This window comes from Serpula lacrymans (genome assembly GCF_000218685.1).
Source record: "Serpula lacrymans var. lacrymans S7.9 unplaced genomic scaffold SERLAscaffold_4, whole genome shotgun sequence".
Classification (NCBI taxonomy): domain Eukaryota; kingdom Fungi; phylum Basidiomycota; class Agaricomycetes; order Boletales; family Serpulaceae; genus Serpula; species Serpula lacrymans.
The window spans coordinates 2857650-2881584 of NW_006763293.1; the positions used below are offsets into that span (position 1 = coordinate 2857650).

The following is a 23935-nucleotide window of genomic DNA, read 5'->3' on the forward strand; positions in this document are numbered from 1 at the left end:
ATGAACAACGAGAATATGTCCAATTGCGAAAACATTTCATTGGCAACACTGGCACATATACAATATCATGATTTCTACAGTGTGGGATTAACTACCTTATAACGGTAATAGCAATGGTGGTTAAGAGGACGAACTCCCACCAGCCACCAGGTCATCTGTATCAGCTCTGGAAAGTTCCATTGCACAAGATATCAAGCTCGCAATTGTCAAACATATTATTCAGTCATATCTGGACCCTTTTCGCCTTACCGGACTTCGTGAGCGTGAATACGATGGAGATCGCCTCGTCCCTCGACCACCTCGATCTCTGTCTCCCCATCCTCCTCCGCGATGAGGAGGTGAATCGCGCCTTGGAGGAGGGGGACGCCTCTCGCCGTCTCTCGGCCTATCTAAATCACGGTCTCTCCCTGAAAAATCTCCGCCTCGTCCTCCACGTCCACGAGGTCCCGAAGGTCCTGGATTCGACTCTCCTCTCCAGTGTCCGCCTCCCCTTCCAGCCGGTGCGCTAGGTGGCGGCGCAGTACCACTCCATCCTCCATCTCCAACTCTCGCCGTACCACCTGACCTCCAACCGTTAGCTGGAGGAGCCGCTCCCACACTCGATCCTTTGATCGCTACTTCTCCAGACGCGGCTGCCGCCGTAACACTTTTTGGGAGGATGATGGAGATGCAAAGGTAGTCCCCAGGCACGAATCTCAGTTCTTCGAGAGTACGTGCCTCTCTTTCTCGCTCGCTCGGTTCCCTGGCCTCTCCATCCGTATCTTCGAGTAATCGGGGTGCAGGAGAATCGATAGTTCCCGGTTCACCTAGGATATCACGAGAGTAGACTATGCCAAGTTCTTTTTGGGCAAAACGACCTCTGTTTGCAGAGTCTGCATAGATAGCACGGAAAGAGTATCGTGCGAGAGGGTGACGGAACTCAGGCGTTGGAGGAGCAGTATTGCGGAGAGTAGTTAACACCTCGCGCAGAGTAGCATCCTTCCTGTAAAGTCCAACGTATAATCAGAACGTATGAAAGAATAAATCAAAATTCGTTATATACCAAGTGAAAATTTGCTGTTCGTCAGTTGTAGGCAAGCTTCCTTCCTCAAACAACGCAAGTCGATGGAATCCTCCAGTTTTGACAAACGCCCGTATCAAAAAGGGAGCTGTCTATAAATCTAAGCCTGTTAAACATTATAAAGTGAATAGCTGAACGTCCTTGCCTTTTCCCTGGATACTATGGGCTGTCCTGCTGGTGTTGTTGCTGTCTCCATGTCGAGGGCAAGAGCGATGAACGCTCACCCACGAACAGAAATTCGTTCATTCTTTTGCTATTATGTCAGCTTTCCTTTTCGGGATAAGATATTAATACATAGGCCTCTTTCTGTAGAAATTAAGGCCTGAGAGTCGCGCTCTTTGCTATCTATCATCACTATCTGCCATGAAAGATAGGCGTGCAAGTCCCAGCCCCCACTCTTCAGAGAGCGTTGACAATTTTTCTGCACGTAAAAGGTTGACAGCACGTCGACTTGGCCTATTTTTCGTGCTTGTCCTTGTCATTGCGACGTTTTCAGTCGTTCACATTCATCCTACATCCTTATCTGCAGACTGGGACACAGGGCGTCTATCTAGTGAAGAGGACACTGTGTATGATAGCGATGTCAAGGCTTGTATAGCTAGTGGACCTCCCCCTGCTCTCGCCCCAGCACCAATCAACCCATGGGCCTCATTAACGTTGGAAGAAACGGTAGAAATCCAGAGGTGGCTCGAGGACCCAGAACGAAACCTGAATCTAACTCGTGGAGATATAGCCCGGTTATCCGATAATTCCATATACATGATAGAAGTGTTCTATCCTCCAAAGGCAGAAGTACTTGCCTACTTGACATCTCCATCTACAGCTGCGATTCCGAGTAGAAACGCTCGCGTTACCATTAAGCACGGTAGCCTTGCTGAACCAGTGGTCGTTGATTACCTGGTTGGCCCACTTCCAGTGGGATCCAGCACGGAAATGACGAAACTTGTGGACATTTACCACCGTGATACTATTCCTTTTAATTCACGCGGGCCTGACGCGGGTTATGATTGGAATGTCCCGCAGTTCTTCACCAAGATGGTAGCCCCTATGGTAGGAGTGATGCAGGTCAGCTGCTAAATCCTATCGGCTATAGTGAGAATGAAGTTCTTGACCAAGTAAATTATAGGAGCTCCTTGGTGGAACTGGCGCTGGATTACCGAACGACACACTCGTAACAGCAGGCAGTGGTCCGTTCAGTTTTGACGGCTCCTTTAGACGATTATGGATTGGGTGGCGACGCAACACTGCAGGCCGTTATCTACACCCCCTCAATCTCTTTCAATATATAGATATCAGCGGGACTGATCCTTCCCAATGGAAATTATTGAAAGTATGTACGACTTACTTGGACATATAATATTGATCCAAATACATTCCATATCGCAAGGTCGTCTACAACCACCAGATATTTGAAACCGTCGAATCATTCCTAGAGTCATTTTACAATGGCACACTCAAGCGTATCCCGCCTATCAAGGACGAAGACGTAGACCTGTCCTTCAGTACTAGAAAAAGAGTGGGTCCTCAACGGGACCTTGATGACCTCCCAGGACCTCGATCTTTGTCTTTCGCAGGGTTGAGGTACAGAGTCAACAGAGAATTACAGTTCGTCAGCTGGATGGGCTGGGGCTTGTACCTCGGATTCGATAGAGACATGGGGCTCAGCTTGTGGGATATAAGATTCCTCGGCGAACGAATCATTTATCAGGTAGGTAGATCAATAGGCAATCGGGCACCAATACATCTTGATTTTTGCAATATAGCTTGCGCCCCAAGAAGCACTGGCACAATACGGTAAGAAATATGTTTGATTACACCAACCGTCAGGGACCTAACAAAATGGTTCAGCTGGTAATGACCCATTCCAGTCAACAACAGCTTGGTTAGATCGATACTTCGGAATGGGGAAATCTGTTCGTGATTTGCTTCCAGGATATGATTGTCCCGATGAAGCTACCTTCCTCCCTGCCTCGACGTTTACGGCAACAGGTACCTTCACCAGAGAAAAAGGAATATGCATATTTGAGCATGATACCGGACGTCCACTTACCAGGCACTTGGGCTACGACGAAGCAGAGTTTGGAGCCGTCAAAGGTTATGAACTCGTGATCAGATCTATCAGTACCGTCGGAAAGTAAGTTATCTCAACATGATGACGTTGTGTGCAACTACTGAGTTTTTTCATTTGAAGCTACGATTATCGTAAGTGGTCGTTATCCTGACAGTGAATTGTGGAATCTTACAGGGTTTTGACATTGTAACACCCTCACAGTGGTAAGTTGCGTCGTCATTGTATATATGCTGTGGCTAATCCGTGATATCAAGTTTGATTATATATTCCATTTAGATGGTACGATTGAAGTTCGCCTATCGGCCTCAGGATATCTTCAGGCAGCCTTCCACGACCCGACACAAGGAGGCTATGGAAACAGAATATGGGAAACAACAAGTCAGAAATTTTTCATCTCATAAATAGGCACTTCTGACCTTCAGCTTGTTAGTGGGAAGTTTACATGATCATGTCATAAACTACAAGGTATGCATCTGTAGTTTACTGAAGAAAAATTTACCTACGCAAACATGCCACATCTAGGTGGACCTCGACATCGCCGGATTATCCAATTCACTACTGAAAACGGAATTGAGCCAAGAAGAGATTACACAGCCCTGGTTCAACGAAGACTGGGGTAACACAGTCATCCAGCAAAGAGTAACACGAGAATATATCAGCAACGAGAGCGATGCTATGCTCAATTTCCCAGTAAATTTCCAAGGCGGTTACGCGATTGTAAATCAAGAAGAGACGAACAAGTGGGGAACTCCTCGTGGATACGCCATACATCCGGGTTACTCTCCGATTCACAATGTAATCGCGTGCATTGAATCCTCGAAATGAATGTTCAACTGAGAGTTTGTTCGTAGACTGTTGTAGGATCGAAAAGGCTTCTAAATAACGCGAACTGGGCGCGTTATAACCTCGCGGTATCGCGTCAAAAGGATTCCGAGCCGTCTTCCAGTAGCATTTGGAACTTCAATCTTCCAAAGGAGCCGGCGGTAGATTTCCACAGGTTCTTCGACGGTGAAAATATCACCCAAGAGGATCTGGTGGCCTGGGTTAATGTCGGAATGCATCATCTTGTAAGTTAATCGGCTCTATGGTCATGAGAGTTGTTGCTCAAGGGCTGCTGTACAGCCACAATCGGAAGATGCACCAAACACCCGGACAAACACAGCCACCTCCAGGTTCGGTTCCGCTAAAAAATTAGAGTCCTGACCTTGGCTTATCCTCTGCTTTTTTGTTTTGTAGCTTTTTCTTGACACCTCTAAACTATTTCGACTACGATGTCTCGATTGACTCCACCAACGCTATACTACTGAAAAATCCTGCACGACCAGGTGATCCATTTACTTATGATAACTATGGTGTCGAGCCAGCGTACTGTGTACCGCCGGCACCAGCACCTTTCGAGTACTCACCGGTTCAAATATTTGACTTGGATGGCAAACTTTCACCGCCTGCGACGATAGAGGAAATGCGAAAGGAGGCAGAGGGATATCATCGTATCAAGCTGGAGTTGTAAACTGACACACCAAAGTTGGTAGATACTTGCTCGAATTGCTTTGTACGCTATGCATGTCACATTATATGTACTGTTACACAAGGAGTTGAAAATCATGGAGTCTAGCTGACACACGGTGTATGCTTAGTCAATGTGAGACGTAGTGGCCTTGTCCTTCTCAGTCTCGTTGATAGGCTCTTCATTCTGTATTTCATGCTCAATCCGCCTTGTTTGTTCTGTGCGATTGTCTTTCTCGTACACTGTACAAAGCACAATTAGGATAATCATGATTACGAGGAGAAGAATAACATACTGAAAGTTAACTCTTCTAGAGTTCTCTTGGAAGTCTCGGGGAAGAGGAAGTATACAAAGAGAACTTCGAACACAAGCCATACGCAGTAGCTTGAGCAATGACCCATCAACCTATGAAGTCGAGGACTCGATGGGGTGACTCACCTGATATAGTATTTCCACCCTATTTTAGGTGAATGATGTGTGAGCCCGAGCACACGGAGTGTAATGGGTAGGGACGTACCTGCATTGTCAATACCAATGGGATTGACGAACTGATTGAAGAATCCAGCAACCCGACCCCACCATTGGAAGATAGTAATCCCCCGAGCACGTACATGGAAGGGAAATAATTCAACCAGGAATGCTGAATTGGAACTGATCAACAACCAAATATCGTATGTCCCTATGGTAGCTACTTACTGTATGTCAAAGCATTATAGCCGATGTTGTATGCGGGACTATACAAGAAAATGAACCTATGAAGTGATCTTAGTCAGGGGGCATTTAAAATACAGTACGTTAGCGTACGCAAGTACTGCCCGCGAGGAGGCCTGGCTTCCCGTACGCGTATATTCTGCACTGGCAATCGTCCAAGAGGTGAAAACAAGTAAAAGAGAAATAGTGCATGCCTTGAAGATTGCTTCAGGAATGCAATAAGTGACCTGAACAAGAAAAGAGACCTACCATATACATAACCCTACGCGGAAATCTGGAAGCCGTCAATGCGAGGATGATGGCGTTTACAAAGCTCCAGCATGTCAATGACAAGTTTACCAAATTCTTCGTCCTGTTGTCGTGTATGCCGATGTTGTCCAATATAGGCGCTAGATAATATCTGCACAAAACTTCAGGAAATGTAGATTGTTACACTTCAGAGACACGTACGAAGTCAGACCATTTCCGCTCCACTGTGTGAAAAGGCCTAGGAAGGAACCAATCAAAACACGCTTCCGCATTCCTGGAGTAGCAACAGTCTCCCTCCAGCTCATCTTCGAACTATTCAACTCGAGTTCCAAGGTCTTTTCGATTTGAGTGTATTCAGCCTTGACAAACTCGGAGTTGAAGTCCCCTTCCGCGTGGTACTGTGCTAGAATGGCATAGGCTTCTTCCCCTCTGCCTTTGGATATAAGCCAACGTGGAGACTCTGGAAGGAACCATATGAAGGTGACCTGCAGCAAACTTGGAACAATCTGGAGCAAGGAAGGGATGCGCCAGGCCCAGTTATTCGGCATATTGAATGTACCTAGGGTCACACCTGCAGCCACGATCGAGCCTGGTATGTATAATGTAGTATTCGAAACAACCAGAGTTACATCCTTACTTACCTATGAAGTAGCATGAGTTGAATAAGGAGCCTAGAATTGCGCGCTCTTTGGGATGAGATAGTTCTGAATTCAAGTGTGATGTTAGAACTCAATGATGTATCCTCGTGAATGTCAGGCTACCTCCAATCAATGATGGTGCCGCGACTATGGCAAAGACTATCCCTAATCCCAAGAAAAAGCGGGCTACAATGAACATGGCCACTTCCAACGCATTTACTGTGTTAGTGAAATTGTAGGTTTTAAAAGCATAGCTTACAATCTTGAGCAGCTGCTTGTAAGATAGCCCCAATAATCATCAAAATACTGCCGAAGAAGATCGCACGTCGTCGACCGAACCTGTCAGTGACAACCGGAACGAGAGGGACAGCACAAATAGCACCAAGGGAGTACATGGCCGAAATCAAACCCAATAAGGCAGAACGGGGGTGATTGTAGACTGATATTTAATTGAACAGCTTGTATTGCAGGATATCGAAACCAAGAGCTTACAATCTAGCCACGAAGTTACTGCTTGCAAACCATTCAACATAGAGGAGTCAAATCTAGATGAACGTTTATCTTGTTGCCATAGAAGATAGCTTGAGAGCCATACCCACTGGTCATTTCGACACCAAGACAGGTAGGGAACATGACCAAGTATAACATCCTTAGATTAGGTTTACGATACCAAGGAACTTTGTCCTGCTGTGCGAGACGCGAAACTATAGCGTCATAAGATTGAACTGGGGGAACGGAGGGACTGTCATCTCCTGAGACACCCATAGCACTGATAGGGAGGGGTAGACACGGAGAAGAGGAATGTTTGGACCTCTACCTTTAGTGATGTTAAGATATATCTTTGGAATGCTGTTAACCATACTTATCCCACGAAATCTCCGCCTTCTTGGCTCTGGCAAACAGGAGACAGCAGGTATGAGCGCCCACCGAGTGGGAGAATAGATCACTATTACTGGTGGAGACACTTCTGATCAATAGGAAGAGGAAGTCGGGCCTGTTCATGGTTCTTTCAAGATTTCTTTTCTCGTAAGCCATTTACAGCACTCACAGAAAGATCGGGGATCGCAACGGCGTGCCTTTAGTATCCCCTCGTGATTACAAGAGATTGTGGAGTATGCAACTCGGGATATCTGAACAAACATGCTGATATTAGCCTTGCCACCGCCGACTTCTGTTTGTATCAGCAACATGAAAGCCTGACGCCCAAATTGCGGCAGATTCCCGGAAGGACGCGAAACGGTAGTGTCAGTTGTAATTCTTGGCAAGCGCATGACCTTTACGAACCTGATACCAAGACACTCATCATAAAAAATCCAAAATAGTCAGCAGCATCCGTAAAGAAAAAGTTGATTGGAAGATTCATCAGATTGAGGTGAGCACGTGTGGTGTTCAAGATAGCGCCCTTGGTTGGAAAAAAGGTTGTATATCGGGAGAGTGAAGGATACTGAGCTTAAGAACTGTGTACAATTCTAGTCAAATATGAGAAACCGAGAGGAACTTGAAACTGCCGCAAGATAGCCCCCAGCACGACACAAAACCGCGAGAAAATTCTATTGATTGCCTTGAGCACTGCCCTTCGACTTCTTCAATGTCGGACTGGGCTGCTTAACTGTCACCGTACGTGGACGTTTCTTGCGACTGGTATCGACTCGGTGAACTTTCAAGGGATTGGGTAGTTTCGTCCGGACTTCAGTCAGCACGTCTGAAAACTTCTGATATGCGTCCTCCCTAAATACCTTCTTATCCCATATTGGGTGACCGGTCAGAACAGAAGAACTTCGGGTAGTTCAGTAATTACAGTCACTGTGGTAGCTATCCTCATTACCTTTATGGAAGTCAAATTCGGCGGAAACACAGGCAAAACTTCGCTCGAATCGTCACATCCGCGTCTGCTGTTTCTCAATCGTGAGTCCATTTACAAAGCGGCGACAGGGTTGAACAACAACTCCGTTGCACCATCACATGTTAATAATTTATATTCGTTCTATGCCAAGTGTTTATGAGTAGTAAACTGAAGAGTCAACACAAGCGCTTACATTGTACCTCTCCTTACCGTCTGTGCCATTCAATTTCACTTCGACGATCATAGCTACATCAGAGATATCCATCCGTATATCATTGAAAGTCTCATTGTATAATATGGGTGGTTTTTCGGCAATACAATCGCTCCTACGACGAGCAAAAGTCAGGTCAGTAAGGGAGTTGAGCCCTGATGTCTGGCTTCCACGGAAACGCAATTTTGATAAACCTCTGGTTTGGATCGTTCCTAATCACAGTGGTCAGCTTAGCATCTGGTTTGAGTTGCTTTACCGCTTGTCTAATGTCTTCAGCAATAGATTGAATAACCGCGAACGCCTCGTTTTCGGTCTCCTCTTTGGCTTTGATTTGCGTCCATCCCGACTCTCCCAGGCATTTCCTTTGCAGCCAAAATGTCCTCTAGAATTCGATTACCCCAGTTGCAGTGCGGTCCAGCGTGGCGCGTACCGTCCAAACCAAGTATCAACAGGGCATGTGATAAGGCTCGGCGTCATTGCATCTCTGACGATATCACGCGCTTCCTCCAAATTCTGGGCATCACGAATCCTTTGGCAGGTCGACATCGACGAGGAGGTTGACAGTTATTTTCAGAATGGTAGACCTACTGAATTGGCATCCAGGTCGAACTTAAAATTAGTAGTACTAGGCAAAAGGCAAAAAGAAAATCATTTGGATGTGTTTTGACTGTGGCGTAAGTTGGGTGAGTCTTAGCCAGTACTATCAAGTCTAGCGGCTCCACTGGCTCCCTTACGATTAAACTGGAACGTGCACGATATCTATCCATCGTACCCTTGCAGAAAGCTTTCGGCTCTTCCTTGGCTTGAACGAAAAGCAGCAGCAAAATCGTACTATGCACTGAATGCTGTAGGTTATATCGTGATAGTGTAAAGTGGAACACCCACAGAACAATGAAAACATTCTACGCAATAATCGTGATGACATTCTAAATAATCTATATGATAAAGATAGGCGCCAACGAGCTTTTCAAACCTTCGCCTTCAATGGTGCCGATTGTGCTCGCTTCCGACGTCCAAGGACGATTCTCATCGCGATTAATAAGCAGCATCCACTAAGGGACATTATCTAGAAGAAGATCGGATCAGAAAAAAATATGAGGTATACAGCTTCGGAGCCCTTACACCGCAGAACAGAGCAGGTCTCCACCAGATATAGTCATTGGTTAGCAGAGCACCTGCGATTGGTTGACCTGTTGACACATCCCGGCTATTAGGTTGATGTCCTTTGACAGGTAACGAGAAATCGAATTACCAATTAGCCCTCCAAGTCCTGGGATAATATTGTCAGTGAGAGCTATATGGAACGTTTCCGTCGAGTCATGTGCGCACCTGTGATAGCAAAAGCAATGCCCATGCGTGCCCTGTTGCTATCTCAGTAATGTGATAAACGGACAAAGTAATTGAAATATACCCCAGCTCAGAGAAATCATCAGTCAAAACTGTTATTAGTGGAGCCATCAAAGCAATGTCTGGAGAATAATGAATGATAAGCTTGATAAGTTAAGCACCAGTCGGTGGGGAAGTTGACTTACAGACTCCAGCAAACCATCCATAGATGATACCAAGGATGACAACGCTGGCAAGGCTACTGAGCCCTATCATTCCTAATATTGAAACGGCCCCGCCGAACATTGAAACTATAACCATGTTCGGAACGCCAAAATAGTCGGCGAGGAATCCGGAGGAAATCCGACCTACAAGGCTCGATGCATTAAGGATGACCAACTAGACGTTAATTGGTAAATTTCCGATTCAAAGCAGCAGATGTGTTTTAATACGCAACTGAGTAGAACGAGAACGTCTGGTTAAGGCCATGCGTGATGGAATCCAACTGGATATAGAAGAGCGGAAAATAGTAACCCATAGTAAATAAAGGCATCCTGCAAAAGAGTCATGAGCGAAATCTACATAAATGGGGGCCGAAACAGACACTCACCCTAATGTAGCCAAAACGAAAGCCGAATCATGCGAGAACTTCTTAGCAGCTAGGAGATAATTCGTCCTTGTTGCTGGTGGGGGGAGACGAGGGCGCATTGTGAGACAAGAAACTACTAATAAACCGCTGATGAGACCAGCACTAGCCCGCACGCTATTTCCAAACCCAAGAGGCCCATTAAGAGTGTTGTTGAGCATGATAGGATGTAATATGGATCCCAGAGATGAGCCTGACGCGACTAGTGTCATAACGAGTGATCTCCGTCTCTGGAAATAATGCGATACAACAGCTATGCTCGGTATATAGATCATTCCTGCACCAATACCAGCTCCCAAGGATTGACTGAGAAAAATCTTTGCACATGTACGTCAGACTTAAAGATCACAGGAGGTTTTGCTTTGCCTTACTTGGTAATATTGATTAGGCTTAGCCAAAGATAGCATAAAAAGAGAAAACGAGTATAGCAGTGCACCGCCTATCGCTAGTGAGTAACTTAATCATGGATAGTCAGTGATTGTTGAATCGATCAAAGAATCGGCGAGACTCACAAATACCCTCTATCGTACAACCTTCCTACAACCAATCCACTTGCAATAACCAAAAAGGCATTCACACTACCAATCCAACTAAGACAGATGATGCATTTGTCAGTATCAGTTCTGGAACATGAATGCTTTTACACTTACGAGATCGCTGAAGAAGACTCGCTGGCCAAGTACGTTTGAGTGTAAAAGTCTAGACACAGGGGTAGTGTTGAGTACAGTCGTTCCTATATATTATTACTCCCGTAGTACACATGCTTTACCTTGATAAACACCAAATGAACCTGTATATCTGAGACCAGTTGAAGAACATAAGCAGACATAATAGAACTAAAAGGTTGGACCATACCCAAAGCCACAAAACTGTACCCAAAAACTAGAGACGTTATCTGAGCTGAAGTTTCAATTTATAACATCGATTTTGATTGCTTACGCTCCGAAAACTGTTGCCCAGCCCCTGAAACCTCCCTCAGGAAACTCCAGTGGTTGCCCTTGTCCAGATCCTGGACCTATCTCTGGCTGGTCAGGTGTAGCTTGATTTAACTCTTTCCCCTCTTTCGATTTCTCATTTTGGATATCATCATGATGGAGTCCATTCTCTTCTGTAGACGAACCAGCAATTCCGGCCAACTCTGTGGAGGATACGTGCGTCTGGGTCGAAAATGACATCAATGGTGTGGTCACGTCAGAAGCTGCAGCCAGTTTGATTACCTGCCAGTGAGAAGAGTGAATTTTTATTCCAAAATGCAGGTTCCCTTCCGAAGAAAGCGGCAGATGTGCCGGGACTCCTGACGGGTAGAAGATGACACGGTGCCACTGATCTTCCGCATGATTATAAAGTGATTATAAAGGATCACTTGCAGCGCTTAAATATAGGAATTCGGAACATGTGGGAAACACAGCCCGATGTATCGCATTCAGCCCATCGCTGGAATGAACATCGCACATGAATCCTCTCAGGGGAGAAAACCTAGCGCCAGTAGTATGCAAGAGTCATGAAAGGGTGAAACGTCTCCGCTGAAAGGATCACGAAAAGAGCCATAAACCCATAAAGAAAATTCCTGACAGTTGGGGAGATAGTCGAAGGTAGTGAACGAGCGCTGAACACCAGCCCTCCAGGATTCAGAGTTGTCGCGAATCTCCCTACATAGTGCATATTCTGCTATTGGGACTGCCCCGAGATATGGACAAAAAATTGGCATGTCACATCTGTGTGTTAAAAATATGTACTTACAGGTTAGGATACTCATATAGGGTCTAGGTCGAATGTCAGCATGCTAAAGCCATGTTTTCCGATGCTGAACATTGTGTCGAATTGCGAGTTTTACCATGCAGATAGAGCAGAAGCATTGCAAGGATGCTGCAACTGAAAGGTAAAAAGAGAACCTGGGGAGAAAGTTTCGCGGGCTTCCGAGTCTGGCAAAGTACCAATTAGAAGTCCGTCAGCCTGTTAGGACGGCTCTTGCCCTTGCACTTCCGAGCACTTGTCTGCATTTCTTCAGTTGCACCGATACATTCATTTAATATGCTCATTAAAGTTAAGGCGAGTCTCCAAGGTTTGTTGATGTCAATATTCCCAGCTCATGGTTACGTTTGCAGACACTCACCGGTAAAGAGGTGCTTACACGACTCGACCACGAGACTATCGCTTTTAACATATCTCATTATTTGTTCAGATCGAACTGGATATAGATCTCGAAGACAAGGTGCGCTATTCCGAGTGGGAGGAATAGCAGAGTTTAATGTGTGTTACCCACGACAGATTACTCGTATCAAGGAGAAGGTCGAGGAACAATCCGGCGTACCGCCACAGCAACAAAGGTTGATCTTTAGTGGAAGACAAATGTAAGTCTGATCATCGACTTGGCGTGAATTACACCGACATGCGCTTATGGTTTATACAGGCCTGACGATAAGACCGCCAAGGACTTTAATATCACAGCTGGATCAGTGCTTCATCTTGTCCTCGCCCTTCGTGGTGGCCAATGAGGGCCGATCCCTGTATTCTTATTTGCGATCAGTAGACGGTGGAAGATGAATGAACGGCAGAAGTTAATGGATTGTATAGGTGTAAATTCACTCGTGCGTTACTAGATGTGATTCAATACGCATTTGCTGTCGCATTGCTTTCATTTTGACCACCTTGAGTTTATAATCTTCTGCAGGTCAGAGTCATACATTTGAATTATCGCACTGATTTGTTCTAGATGTTTGAATGTGGCTTGATCCTTGCTGATCTGGTCTTCCAACTATATCTGCCCCAGGCAATAGCCACCTAAGTGTAATGCTCAATCTCGTCCCTCTCGCAATCCATTCCGCCTCACTGTCTGTTCCCTCTTCGCTCTCCACCAGGTCCTCTTGTCTTCCCTCTATCCCGTGTTTCCAACTATATCTCGCATCTTCTGTCATAACAATGATGCTTCTCTCTGGAAGGAACAGTTCCCATCGTTCTTTCCCCACATCATCCATATCTTTATGCTCGCTATGTTTCTCGAAATTCATGACACATCCGCTCCCCATACTGATACCTATGATACCGTCTCCGAATCTATTCAACAAGTCCACATGTGAAGAAATGCCTTCTCCGGGATTGTAAAGGTTCAAGATGGCCTGTCTCGCTCTGGGAGGAGCTGTTTTCGGAGGGAAGAGAAGTGTGTGTGTAGGTGGAGGGAGTACGGGGCGCAACAGCTCCTCCAGTGTGGAAATCAACGAAATCAGGAATGCAGGTAGTCCGCTGCTTGTTTGCACCTCTCCATTATCAGATTGGGAGTTCACACGCCCGAAGAGCATCACCTGATTGACGTTGGTGTCGCGGAAATACAGTCGCAGAGCTTGCTGCATGATATCGTCCGCGAGCTCTGAAGGCAGACGAATCGTGGGCAAGAACAGCCCAGGGATGGGAGGGGCTGATCGTATAGCCATCCTCGTATTAGGATCGTGTCGAGGTTCATCGAAAAGCGAATCATGGTCTGAATCGTCATTCATAGGTTCCAAGGCGGTAGTTGCGGTAGGAGATCGGCATGGATTCAATTCATCGCTAGGCGCCATATTAGTCATACCTCACTCTGCCGGATGTGTGCAGTTTGCAACAACGGTGGCGGGGGTGGCGAATTTCTACGATGAGTTTCTGCCAGCCAAAGACTACAGACCTCCTGTAGCCATTCGAGAACACCGAAGCGTAATAATGGTGCTCAGAGAGTGGAACCTTGGAACGGATATACGGTACGTAATAACGTATAGCTTCCATCATAACCGGCGCTTACATTCGGCCACCATGATAATCTTACTACTTCCTAGCCGCCGTGGGGGCCAAGCTTCTTTGACCACCATGCCTGCACTGACCTTTGTTCCACGCTCCAATTGACTCAAAATGACTCGGATCAATATAGAACCTGAACAGGCCACAACCTCGACTTCATGTCGAAGTTTGGTCCCGTGTTACGTTTTTGAGGCTCTTCTTATTTTCTAGAATGATGGGCCATGCATTTGATGTCCTCGGAGAGGTAACTGCTATGTTTTGTCCCAGAATTTTACCGGTAGGTCCATATAGATTTATATGCAAAATTTTGCTCACCGTTATGTCACCTCTCATAGGGCATTTTCGTGCTGGACATCAACTTCCACCTTCGAGCCTTGTCATCAAGCTGGCGAGTGTTGCGGGCAGCATAATGACTGTTATCTCTGCCTTGTTATCGATACAAACTTCACTCTGATAGAAGAACTCTGGGATGGCAGTTTATCCACCCCCTGCGGAGAAGCATAGGAATTGTGGGTCCAAGGTTTGAGGGCTTGTTAAATGCGCACGCCCATGCCTGGCATACCATAATTCTGATGGAAGGTTCTGTCAACTATTTACTTTCACGCGTGGTGGCTAACACTTTCGCCGAGATATGGTCGCAGAAATTTGTATACCATGCCTTGATTTTGGGAATAACTTATCTTGAGGACTGGTCATACATTCTTAAAGTGGCATATTCAAGTGAGTCGGACCAATTGTGGATTTTTTGGAATACGTTGATTGAATAATGCATTCACTGAAATAGTTTCATTTTATGAAGAAGAAAAGGACTCGTGTTCATTAGTAACATCGACTACCCTTGCTTCCTGGTTCTGTACTGGCTTATCAAGTCCATCGATTATCTGGAATGTAAACGGCGCGTTTTCGTATATCTAGGGTCATTGGATCGACTTGGGATTTCTATAAAATCTGCAAGCTCTTTAGACGTACCGCAAGAAATACAAATCACCCCCATATCGAAATAATCCTTATGTCGTCTCAAACTCATACTACACTCAACAGCAGCCCAAAAGTTGATACTCTCGCTGCAGTGCTCAACACTGTTGCTCAGGAATCAGAGCAGTCGGGTCTATGGAAAGCAACCTACAACAAGGCAAACATCGCAGCACATGAGGCAGTCTTGAATGCCTCAAACGGTGGGAAAAGTGACGACAGAAAGGTTTCTAAGACAGAAGAACAGCAGACTCATTTTCTCAAACGGTGGCAAATCCGGTGTGGACCAATACATTTCTATCGTTGAATGCAGGCTCACATCATTTGATAGGGACAAAACCAACGAGAGATGGATTCCATATGATCGCTCTTCTGTTAAACCGCTACCTCCTCCCAAAGTCGACCTTGACAATTACTTCTACGTGAACTATAGGTATCAAGACGAAGATGATACAGAGCCAGATCTATTTCTCGACCATTTCAGCCAGAATCTGACCCATCTTCTCCGGTCTGTGTTTATTCCGATTGCACATATCTATACTCATTCATGCTTCATTTCCTAGAGTATCAGTCGGATGTCAATTCTTCGATCCAGATCCCGTGTGGTCCATTGATCAGATCTTGCCTGATATGTACAATCTGTTGGGTTATCTGTCGGATGCGTGTTCAGCTTTATCTCCCGATGTTACCAGCGAACACTTGCGCAAGACAGCGAAAGAATTGGGGTGTGTTGATGCTTTGAACGGTACGTACCGATTTTTCTTCATGAGAGGGGCGATCATTGATGTCCTTCTTATCCTTGCAGAAAACCAAACAGACGGCTGTGTACGGGGATATTTGCTGGATTTGTCGGTTCATCTGGGTGTTTTGCTACGTTTCTTGGAAGAACAGTACAAGCCCATGTGCGTGTGTTTCGCTACATCTATGAATGTAGCTGACGTGATAATAGCGAGGAGGAACTTGCGCTCCAAGTGTCATATGGTCATATCTCCTATAATCTCCTCGCATACTACTTCAAAAAAGGAGAAACATATTACATCAAGGACGAACATGGGGATCTAGTAAGTCGTCTGATAGGTGGATACGGCATAGGATAATTAGTTGTCAATAGCAAGCTTTTGTTTTGACGACAGTACAGTATAAGGAAGAGTATGTCCCTTGTTCATCCAGCTTGAAGGTAATCTGATACCTAAGGGAAGCGTGTCAGGATCATCTCTTTTCATACTGGGTAGAGCCATACAGTGGAATGGAAAGGTGTACAACGAGGTCAATGTCAACCACACGATTTCCTTCTTTGCGGTGCGTGCTTGCGTATAACACTTGAAGGTCTGGCTTCCTGACACAGTATGTAGGAAACAAAGGGATTGTCGGATTTAAGATGTTATCCCCTGACAAGGGACGTAGAAAAGCAACTGAAAGGTGCGGCAGATATTCACCGTCTACCTTTACTTTTCACGACTTGATATAGATAGGGGGAGCATTTACATTTCTTTGTCTGGTGTTCATTATAGAACATGTAAGTCGTTTTTGCTGACATGTGTTATCCTAATCTTCGAAGGGCTGACTTTGTTGCAGATGGTGGGGTAAGGTTTAACATGCACCCCCGATTGAGAATGGCGCAGTAACCTGTAGTACAGAATAGAATAATTGTCGATCGCATGGCCTATGATAATCAGGCTGGCTATGCTCGTTCTGCGTATGTTCTTTTCTTCAAGTCTTATTAACCGACACCGGACTGACAGGCGGTCAAGAAACCAAGTTATACCCGATCTGGAAAAAGAGAAGTTGCATCTATTGCCAGGGAGGGTATATGGTTTTGATCTAACAGAAAAGGTACGTTGTTATTTGGACATGGAGATTTCAGCTAGTGAAAAATGCTAGGCATGGAAAATATTCAATGTCATGGAGGTAAAACCGGTCATCTTTGACGATCAAGCTTGGGACCACCTGGTTCTCGATGGCGATACTAAGGTTAATTCAATTATGCAGCATAAAACCGCATAACTCAAGCTCTTTTAGGCTCTTATCAAAGCATTGGTGCGAGTGACGATAAAGACATCCACACATACATCGGTTATTCTCAATGATGTTATAGCAGGAAAGGGTGGGGGATTGGTATGTCTCATATTGCTAAGTTGATATTCTACTACGAATCGTCTCTCCACCGTATATAGATCGCACTTCTCCACGGTTGTCCCGGGACCGGTAAGACTCTGACGGCTGAAGCTATTGCCGAACATCTTCAGAGGCCATTGTACATGGTCAGTTCTGCTGAACTATCGACACAGGCCGTTGGTTTAGAACGGAATTTAATCAGAATTCTGAGGGTAGAGTGTCTTTCTCGTTTGTACATATGTATCGTAGCTGAACTACACATCTAGCTAGCTACTGTGTGGGACGCGATCATACTGATCGATGAAGCTGATGTGAGTAGCTGCAATTCTGTAGCTCAAATGATTGTATTGAAATAACTTGCTATCCACAGGTATATCTAGAACAGAGAAGTTTCCACCAGGTATTTAATCCCAATACATTCGAGCCGCATCAGCGTCTAACATGTAGTAGGTGGAACGGAACGCTTTGGTTTCTGTTGCCCTGCGTCTCTTAGAATATCACCGCGGAGTGGTGTTCCTGACTACCAACAGGATAAAATGCTTTGACGATGCGTTCCTGTCGCGTTTTTCTATTGGTACGGTGATCTCTATTTATATAGTAGCTTACCGTCAACGAGTTGTATTTCTTATAGCAATAAAGTATCCGAACCTCGAGGCTCCGGCGCGCCTTCTAATCTGGCAGAATTTCTTCCGTTTAGCGGGATGTGTAGTCCGTCACAAAGACGACTTGGAGCATAGAAGCGACTCTCCTGATAGTTTCGTCGAGGTCAATGAGATACCGAAACGTGAAGTGTCGTTCTCAGATCTAGAAGATTTGTCTAAGAAACCATTTAACGGTCAGTCTCCAATTGCTAAAGATTGTATCATCCTGATACTGTCTTCAGGTCGAACAATCAAGAATCTCGTTCGCACTGCTCAAGCCCTGGCTGTTGCATCGTGAGCATCGTGTTTCTTCTGTGCAGGTACACTGTAGTTACCGTCCCTTCACAGGGAGGAACCTTTGTCTATAGAGCACGTCAAGATCGTCGTCCATGCCCAGGAGAAATTCTTCACAGAATTTGCTTCATGAAACTAGTTTTCCGCAGTTTGGCATCGCTTTGACTCGGAGTTGATGTGCCAATAGTAGCCTACAACTGCTAAAATTCAAAATGCATGTATTGATCGTTGAATACAGTATGCTGGAATCATCGTGAATGCTGTATAAAATTATAAACGTAGGTATGGCCGAAGTGGCCGGGGTCCTTATTTTCGGCTATTACATAGCTTCAAGTTTATGTTGTGCTACTAGTACTAGTAACTTCCAAGTCAATCTTGAAATGTGCCAACACGGGATTTCTAGTATGGTTCCAGTTTTCCAGATCTCGCATGCATCTATTCTGGATCCAGGCTGCAGTTATCCCATCGTGATTAGTGGCTGTCGTAAATCATTTTTTCTGACTTGTTATGACTCGGTGTGACAGCCCCTAGACCTTTCGTTTTATCTATACTAGTAGGTTTCTTATTTGCCTCGTGTAAGTACGCGTCCTGTTTTCATTTCCGGTGTAGTTAATACGGCACTATCAAGGTTCAAATCCTATTCAATTCTGGGCGCAATGATAAACCTATTGAAGCCTCTGCGCTAATCAGATGCATGACACTGAGCGCCCTGCGATAGGAGCTTAAGGGGTATAAAAAGTATACATGTACTCGTGAGTTTTCCGTACTCGCTCCAATATTCCCCCTTCCTTCCATGTGTCAGGTCATACACACCGCAGCCCATCCGGCTCTCGGAGCGGCGGTGGTTAGTGGGGAACATGAAAGCTCGGACGAGTTTCAAGAATCAGTTAATAATAATGAAGTCGAGGATGATAGCAGTGATGCAAGTAGCGATGCAAGTGGCTCTTTCGAGAATAAGGAAGGAAGCGATTCGGATACAGAGGTAAAGATAATCAGAATCTTGCCTCCTAGTTCAACAACAGAAGAGCATGGAAACCATTTCCTCAAAAGGTTTCAAATTTGGTACGTGTTTTATGCCAGGACAAACTCGCGATGTAACCAACAAAGTTATCCTACAGGGATATTAAGACCTTTGGATGGATTCCCTTTGATCCTTCCGTTCGTACTCCCCCAGCGCCTCCTAGAAGTGACTTCCATAACTACTTCTACGTGAACCTGCGATATAACAACTCTAAGGATATTCCCCTTTCAACAACACCAGAAGAAAAAGAAAAACCAAAGGTCGTGCTGAGCCATTTTAGCCAGACCTTGATACATTACTTCCGGTCTGATTTATATTCTAACTGTTTTGTGACACTCTAATTTACTCAATAATGGCTGTAGGTCTACGATCGGCGACAGTTTCTTCGACGACAATCCGGAATATGATCTAGTGACTTTGTTCTCCGAAATCACCTTGCTGAGAACCGACTTATCAACTACGCGGTCTCTACTGTCTTCAAATTATGGTCGCGAAGAGCTACAAGAAAAGGCGAAATCGTTGGGTTTCCAGTTCTCGTGGGGTGGTACGCTGATTCGATATCAATTTTGGGTGACTCACAAAGACAATAAGATTCCCAGGCTCTGAGTCGGACAACTCTGCCCGTGAATACGTAGTATCTCTGGTTGATCATCTGAGCATTATCACTGAGTTTGTGGAAGAAGAATTCAAGCCTATGTGTGTTCCTTTTTTTCAAGGAATTGTAACAAATAGCTAACTTCTTGTCAGAGCTGAGAGGCTAGCGCTCTTGACATCATATGGGCACATCGAGCATGACTTACTCGTGTATCATTTCCGGAAGGACCAGAAATACTACACTAAGAGAGGTGACGGTAGCATAATGGTTTGTTATTATACTTCAATCATGTTACATCGTTGAAAGCATATGATTCAAGATGGCCTTTGTCTTAACAAGCTCACGTTACCATTACAGTCCCAGGTGGGTCCTACAGAATTCCATGACGCTGTCCTCTGAACTTAGTCAATTATCAAAGCGGCTCTCCTGTAGTCACTATATACGGGGAGGGTGTTGCTTGGGATGGACACGGCTATCCTTGGTACACAGTGAGCGAAACATTCAATCACTTCAAAGTAAAGCTGCTATGTCGTTTATGATTACAAAGGTTTACTAACGCTTTATTAGGGGACAAAAGAGCTCTCGGAGTTGCATATCCAATCACTGACACCTGATGTGGAAGAAAAGTTGGCAGGTATGTCAAAATTGGCCAAACTTACAATTTGTGTATAACCAATTCAACTCTGTAGCACGAGGCAGACTTTACACCGCTTTGGCAGGTGTTCATTACAGGTCTTGTAAGCAATTGGTTTTTGCTTTTATGAAACTGAAATTAAGTCCCACGCAGATCAAGAAGCTGGGGTGAACATGACTCCGTCGACTAGTGATATAAGCTTATATAATTTTATAGCTTCCCTCTCAAAGGATAATTATTGATCGCATTGGATCGGATAATCAAGATGGTTATGATCGTTCTTCGTATGTTTCTTCCATAAAGATGCACTACAAATACCTGAGAATTCTGAATAGAGATGAGCATCCTGCGGATTTGGAAGATGAATATTTATGTCTTTTACCATCTCATGTAAATGGATTCAATATGACCACCAAGGTATGTCCCTTCGTTTTTCCATCTGGTAACTTTACCCTGATTTTCCTAACAGACTTGGGATTCCTTCGACGTTGAGAAAATCGGTCCTGTGACCTTTGACGATAAGGCCTGGGATCACTTGGTCCTCGATGATAACACTAAAGTCGGTCTATATCCAGTGTTGCTATAGAATTACTCTTCATGTTATCCCCAGAATCTCGTCAAGGCACTCGTCCACGTCACTCGACACTCTATTACCAATAATATTATTAACGATGTGATCACTGGAAAAGGTGGAGGCTTGGTATGCTTTTACACACTGGTGTGGTATTATATCATTCTAAGAAAGGCTCTGGTGTCTATGATGCTAGATCGCAGTCCTGCACGGTCCTCCAGGAACTGGCAAGACGCTGACCGCTGAAGCGTTGTCCGAGCATCTTCAGAGGCCGCTATACAATGTCGGCTCTGCAGAACTGTCTACAGAACCCTCGGGCTTAGAAAACGATCTCTCAAGGATTCTTAAGGTAAGCTGTTATAGCAGCGTGTTATAATAGATCATCGTCATCATACTTGCCCTTCCAGTTAGCTACAGCCTGGGATGCTATTGTTTTGATTGATGAAGCGGATGTAAGTGATTCATTATCAGGAGTTTTACTAGTGCTTATGCGTCGATCGACGACAGGTATTCTTAGAGAAAAGGAGTCTACACGAGGTACGTCACATTGGGTCAATAGTTGTTTTGTATAGACACTGACGAGTCTATTAGATTGAACGAAATGCCTTGGTTTCTGTCGCTTTGCGTTTACTTGAGTATCATCGTGGCGTGTTATTCCTCACCACAAACAGGATCAAATCTTTCGATGAAGCGTTCCTTTCACGTTTCTCGATTGGTGAGCATTGCGACGGTGGATTGCTCCGTATTACTGACCAAAATTCTAGCAATCAAATATCCTGAACTCAATATCCCAGCACGTCTTGCTATCTGGTGCAAGTTTTTCGAGATGGCAGGATATATTCTCGAAAAGCCAGATTCTCGAAGCAGCACGCCTGATAGCTTTATCGATGTGGAAGAAATGCCAAAGCGTTCCGTAATGCTATCAGACCTTGAGGAGTTGTCCTTGAAGCCATTCAATGGTAGCTACCACCTATTTAATTAACATGAATCATTTCATTTTACCTTTTCGTACAGGTCGGACGATCAAAAACCTAGTCAGGACCGCTCAAGCTCTTGCGATTGCTTCGTGAGTAGAAATTATTTACTTTTGGAGACTAACTTATCAGAGTTTATGCAGAAATGAACCATTGGCTGTCAGTCATATTCAGATCGTCGTACAGGCGCAAGAGAAATTCTTAACAGAATTTGCTCAAACACGCGATTCTTGATACTCTCTTTGGTGCGAGCTGTAAATCAGTACTTTCCGTGTACACTAGCACATCTGTATTTTGTATTTCTTCGAACATGTAACTTCCTAGTCTCGGGGGCCTTGTTAAATCTTGCTTTCATCATAGTCCCCACGACATATCAGGGCATTGAGTCTGTTGTCAAATTTGTTCCTTTGATGACAATAGGTATGTAGCCTGTACATTGTTATCAGAATCGGACCAAAACGGCATTGAAAAAGTCAAAATATACCTCCTGTAGCTAGTCTGTAAGACCAATGATTTGTGACCCGCAAAATCGCACCGATGAAACCACCATGGGCAGTGATAGATATAACTAGACGTGGTTCAGCGTATAGAACTCGAGAGACCATGTTTTACAGTAGAAACTTACATTGCTTCTCGCCGTCCTCGAAAACATTGTCCAAGACTGTTCGTGCTCTGGCATCTAATTCTGTCTTTGTCTCCCTTGCGTTTGCGTCCCACAGCTCGTCTTCCTCGGTGAATCCCTCTTCTAATAGAAGCTGAGGGTATGTACTCTTGATAAAGGAGCGCGATCTTCGCTTATCGCATGTATGAACTCCATTCTCTTCTCGACAGTTCTAAGTATGAGATTTAGACCATGAACCACGAAAGTACTCTGGAAACATACTTCAACAATCGTTGTTTTACGAGTATCATCTGTGATGACGCCTTCAAACGTCAGTATATTTGTTCTTATCGCACGTGTAAGAGGGCTGCAGTAAAGCTTCTCGGGTAGGGGAATCCCAAATGGCAGCTCTGCCTTCCAGAGCTCTCGAGCAGCAATAGCTTGATCCACGCCCAATGGAGTAAGATCAGGGTCAGCTACATAGAAAGAAGTCAGTACATGGCTTTCTCTAATGCATAGGTGAAATAAGACTGACGTCCCCAAACTAACTCGCCATCACCATTCAATTTGGACCAATAACTTTAGCGTTTAGTCAAGTATTGTCGTGACCACCTCTTCAATCAATGTCAAGACACGCACTCGTCCCAAGCCTGTGCAAAAGGTTAGATATCTAGAATTGATGCCTTCATGGAACCAAATATACTTGTGTACCATATTTTGCTTCTGCAACGTTGTCTATTATATGCCAGTGAGAAGACGGAAATAGCAAGTTCAGAGGAAAGTGCTAACGATATCCTTCACCATGTCTGCCAAAGAATATGACCTTGTAGGAGGTATTTTCAGGTGCATTGGCATTCAACTGACTGATGGCCAGTCGAAATGTAGTCCACCGCTCTGCAGAGCCATCTAACAAACCAAATCGCGAGGGTAGCTGTGAAGTTATAAACATCAGGTTTCACTGTATATCGACAAAATCGATTATCTAAAACTTACAGAGATGGATGAGGATTTAATGTGAAGGTCTTTATCGTACTGGTCTTGCAAGAAGAATCCGTGGACTGCCTATAGAACATATCTTCGTCAGCGAATGAGCAATAGTTTATGCATAGGACGAGAAGTTTGAACCTGGTAGAGTCTCTGGACCATATCTATGACCACCTTTACACGTCTTGGTAGATATTGTACTCAAGATTTCTAAGTACTAGTTGGTGAGCGTCTGAATACTACTAGTAGTAGAAGCACTGCCAGTGATCAACTTGAAAGTCCGTTGACGCCCCGTCGGTAAAATATCGGTCGTTAGACGTGACGGGAGACGCAAAGAATAGCAGATCGGCACGACACGATAACATGTCTCTACCCAGGAAGCAACGAAAACAAGACACTTCGAGCAGAGATAAAGCACGGACACGTTAATATATAGGCTACAAGCAAGCAGACCGAGTAAAGATGCAGACTCGATACAAAATGAGACAAGTGCGCTTTGGAATATG

General features: G+C 44.8%; 9 protein-coding genes across 9 annotated transcripts; 3 read left to right on the forward strand and 6 right to left on the reverse strand.

Annotated features, from left to right (window-relative positions):
• Positions 1-219: 219 nt before the first annotated feature.
• Positions 220-1256, reverse strand: SERLADRAFT_367596 (uncharacterized protein; the record flags this gene model as incomplete). Its single annotated transcript, XM_007316064.1, has 3 exons — positions 220-982; positions 1043-1152; positions 1206-1256. 3 exons carry the CDS (start codon positions 1254-1256, stop codon positions 220-222), a joined length of 924 nt encoding a protein of 307 aa, XP_007316126.1.
• Positions 1257-1423: 167 nt separating this feature from the next.
• Positions 1424-4641, forward strand: SERLADRAFT_367597 (uncharacterized protein; the record flags this gene model as incomplete). The annotated part of the gene is made up of 14 exons (XM_007316065.1): positions 1424-1487; positions 1590-2074; positions 2187-2390; positions 2448-2768; positions 2824-2854; positions 2909-3194; positions 3252-3262; positions 3333-3334; positions 3386-3509; positions 3562-3596; positions 3654-3926; positions 3983-4198; positions 4254-4303; positions 4368-4641. The coding sequence occupies 14 exons, from the start codon at positions 1424-1426 to the stop codon at positions 4639-4641; spliced, it is 2376 nt and encodes a 791-aa protein (XP_007316127.1).
• Positions 4642-4764: 123 nt separating this feature from the next.
• SERLADRAFT_346793 (uncharacterized protein) lies at positions 4765-7001 on the reverse strand (the record flags this gene model as incomplete). The annotated part of the gene is made up of 13 exons (XM_007316066.1): positions 4765-4880; positions 4934-5022; positions 5077-5095; positions 5156-5278; positions 5335-5390; positions 5443-5543; positions 5599-5749; positions 5800-6187; positions 6240-6302; positions 6360-6440; positions 6496-6675; positions 6729-6781; positions 6832-7001. 13 exons carry the CDS (start codon positions 6999-7001, stop codon positions 4765-4767), a joined length of 1590 nt encoding a protein of 529 aa, XP_007316128.1.
• A 785-nt stretch (positions 7002-7786) lies between these two features.
• Positions 7787-8836, reverse strand: SERLADRAFT_435813 (uncharacterized protein; the record flags this gene model as incomplete). The annotated part of the gene is made up of 5 exons (XM_007316067.1): positions 7787-8012; positions 8156-8220; positions 8273-8405; positions 8464-8652; positions 8721-8836. 5 exons carry the CDS (start codon positions 8834-8836, stop codon positions 7787-7789), a joined length of 729 nt encoding a protein of 242 aa, XP_007316129.1.
• Positions 8837-9257: 421 nt separating this feature from the next.
• Positions 9258-11437, reverse strand: SERLADRAFT_347280 (uncharacterized protein; the record flags this gene model as incomplete). Its single annotated transcript, XM_007316068.1, has 14 exons — positions 9258-9356; positions 9413-9480; positions 9543-9560; positions 9620-9651; positions 9702-9759; positions 9823-10015; positions 10074-10170; positions 10227-10579; positions 10634-10718; positions 10775-10885; positions 10913-10961; positions 11032-11060; positions 11118-11144; positions 11202-11437. 14 exons carry the CDS (start codon positions 11435-11437, stop codon positions 9258-9260), a joined length of 1455 nt encoding a protein of 484 aa, XP_007316130.1.
• A 784-nt stretch (positions 11438-12221) lies between these two features.
• SERLADRAFT_383984 (uncharacterized protein) lies at positions 12222-12898 on the forward strand (the record flags this gene model as incomplete). Its single annotated transcript, XM_007316069.1, has 5 exons — positions 12222-12311; positions 12368-12385; positions 12445-12474; positions 12531-12613; positions 12673-12898. The coding sequence occupies 5 exons, from the start codon at positions 12294-12296 to the stop codon at positions 12755-12757; spliced, it is 234 nt and encodes a 77-aa protein (XP_007316131.1).
• Positions 12899-12940: 42 nt separating this feature from the next.
• Positions 12941-13645, reverse strand: SERLADRAFT_462463 (uncharacterized protein; the record flags this gene model as incomplete). Its single annotated transcript, XM_007316070.1, has 1 exon — positions 12941-13645. The coding sequence occupies one exon, from the start codon at positions 13607-13609 to the stop codon at positions 12941-12943; it is 669 nt and encodes a 222-aa protein (XP_007316132.1).
• Positions 13646-16938: 3293 nt separating this feature from the next.
• On the forward strand, positions 16939-18304 carry SERLADRAFT_462466 (uncharacterized protein; the record flags this gene model as incomplete). The annotated part of the gene is made up of 8 exons (XM_007316071.1): positions 16939-16970; positions 17019-17114; positions 17174-17326; positions 17381-17425; positions 17485-17514; positions 17565-17688; positions 17746-18049; positions 18104-18304. 6 exons carry the CDS (start codon positions 17258-17260, stop codon positions 18180-18182), a joined length of 651 nt encoding a protein of 216 aa, XP_007316133.1.
• A 3676-nt stretch (positions 18305-21980) lies between these two features.
• On the reverse strand, positions 21981-23685 carry SERLADRAFT_462470 (uncharacterized protein; the record flags this gene model as incomplete). The annotated part of the gene is made up of 10 exons (XM_007316072.1): positions 21981-22273; positions 22329-22412; positions 22470-22677; positions 22728-22921; positions 22981-23024; positions 23085-23095; positions 23149-23180; positions 23235-23376; positions 23439-23507; positions 23571-23685. 10 exons carry the CDS (start codon positions 23589-23591, stop codon positions 22218-22220), a joined length of 861 nt encoding a protein of 286 aa, XP_007316134.1.
• Between the last annotated feature and the right edge of the window lie 250 nt (positions 23686-23935).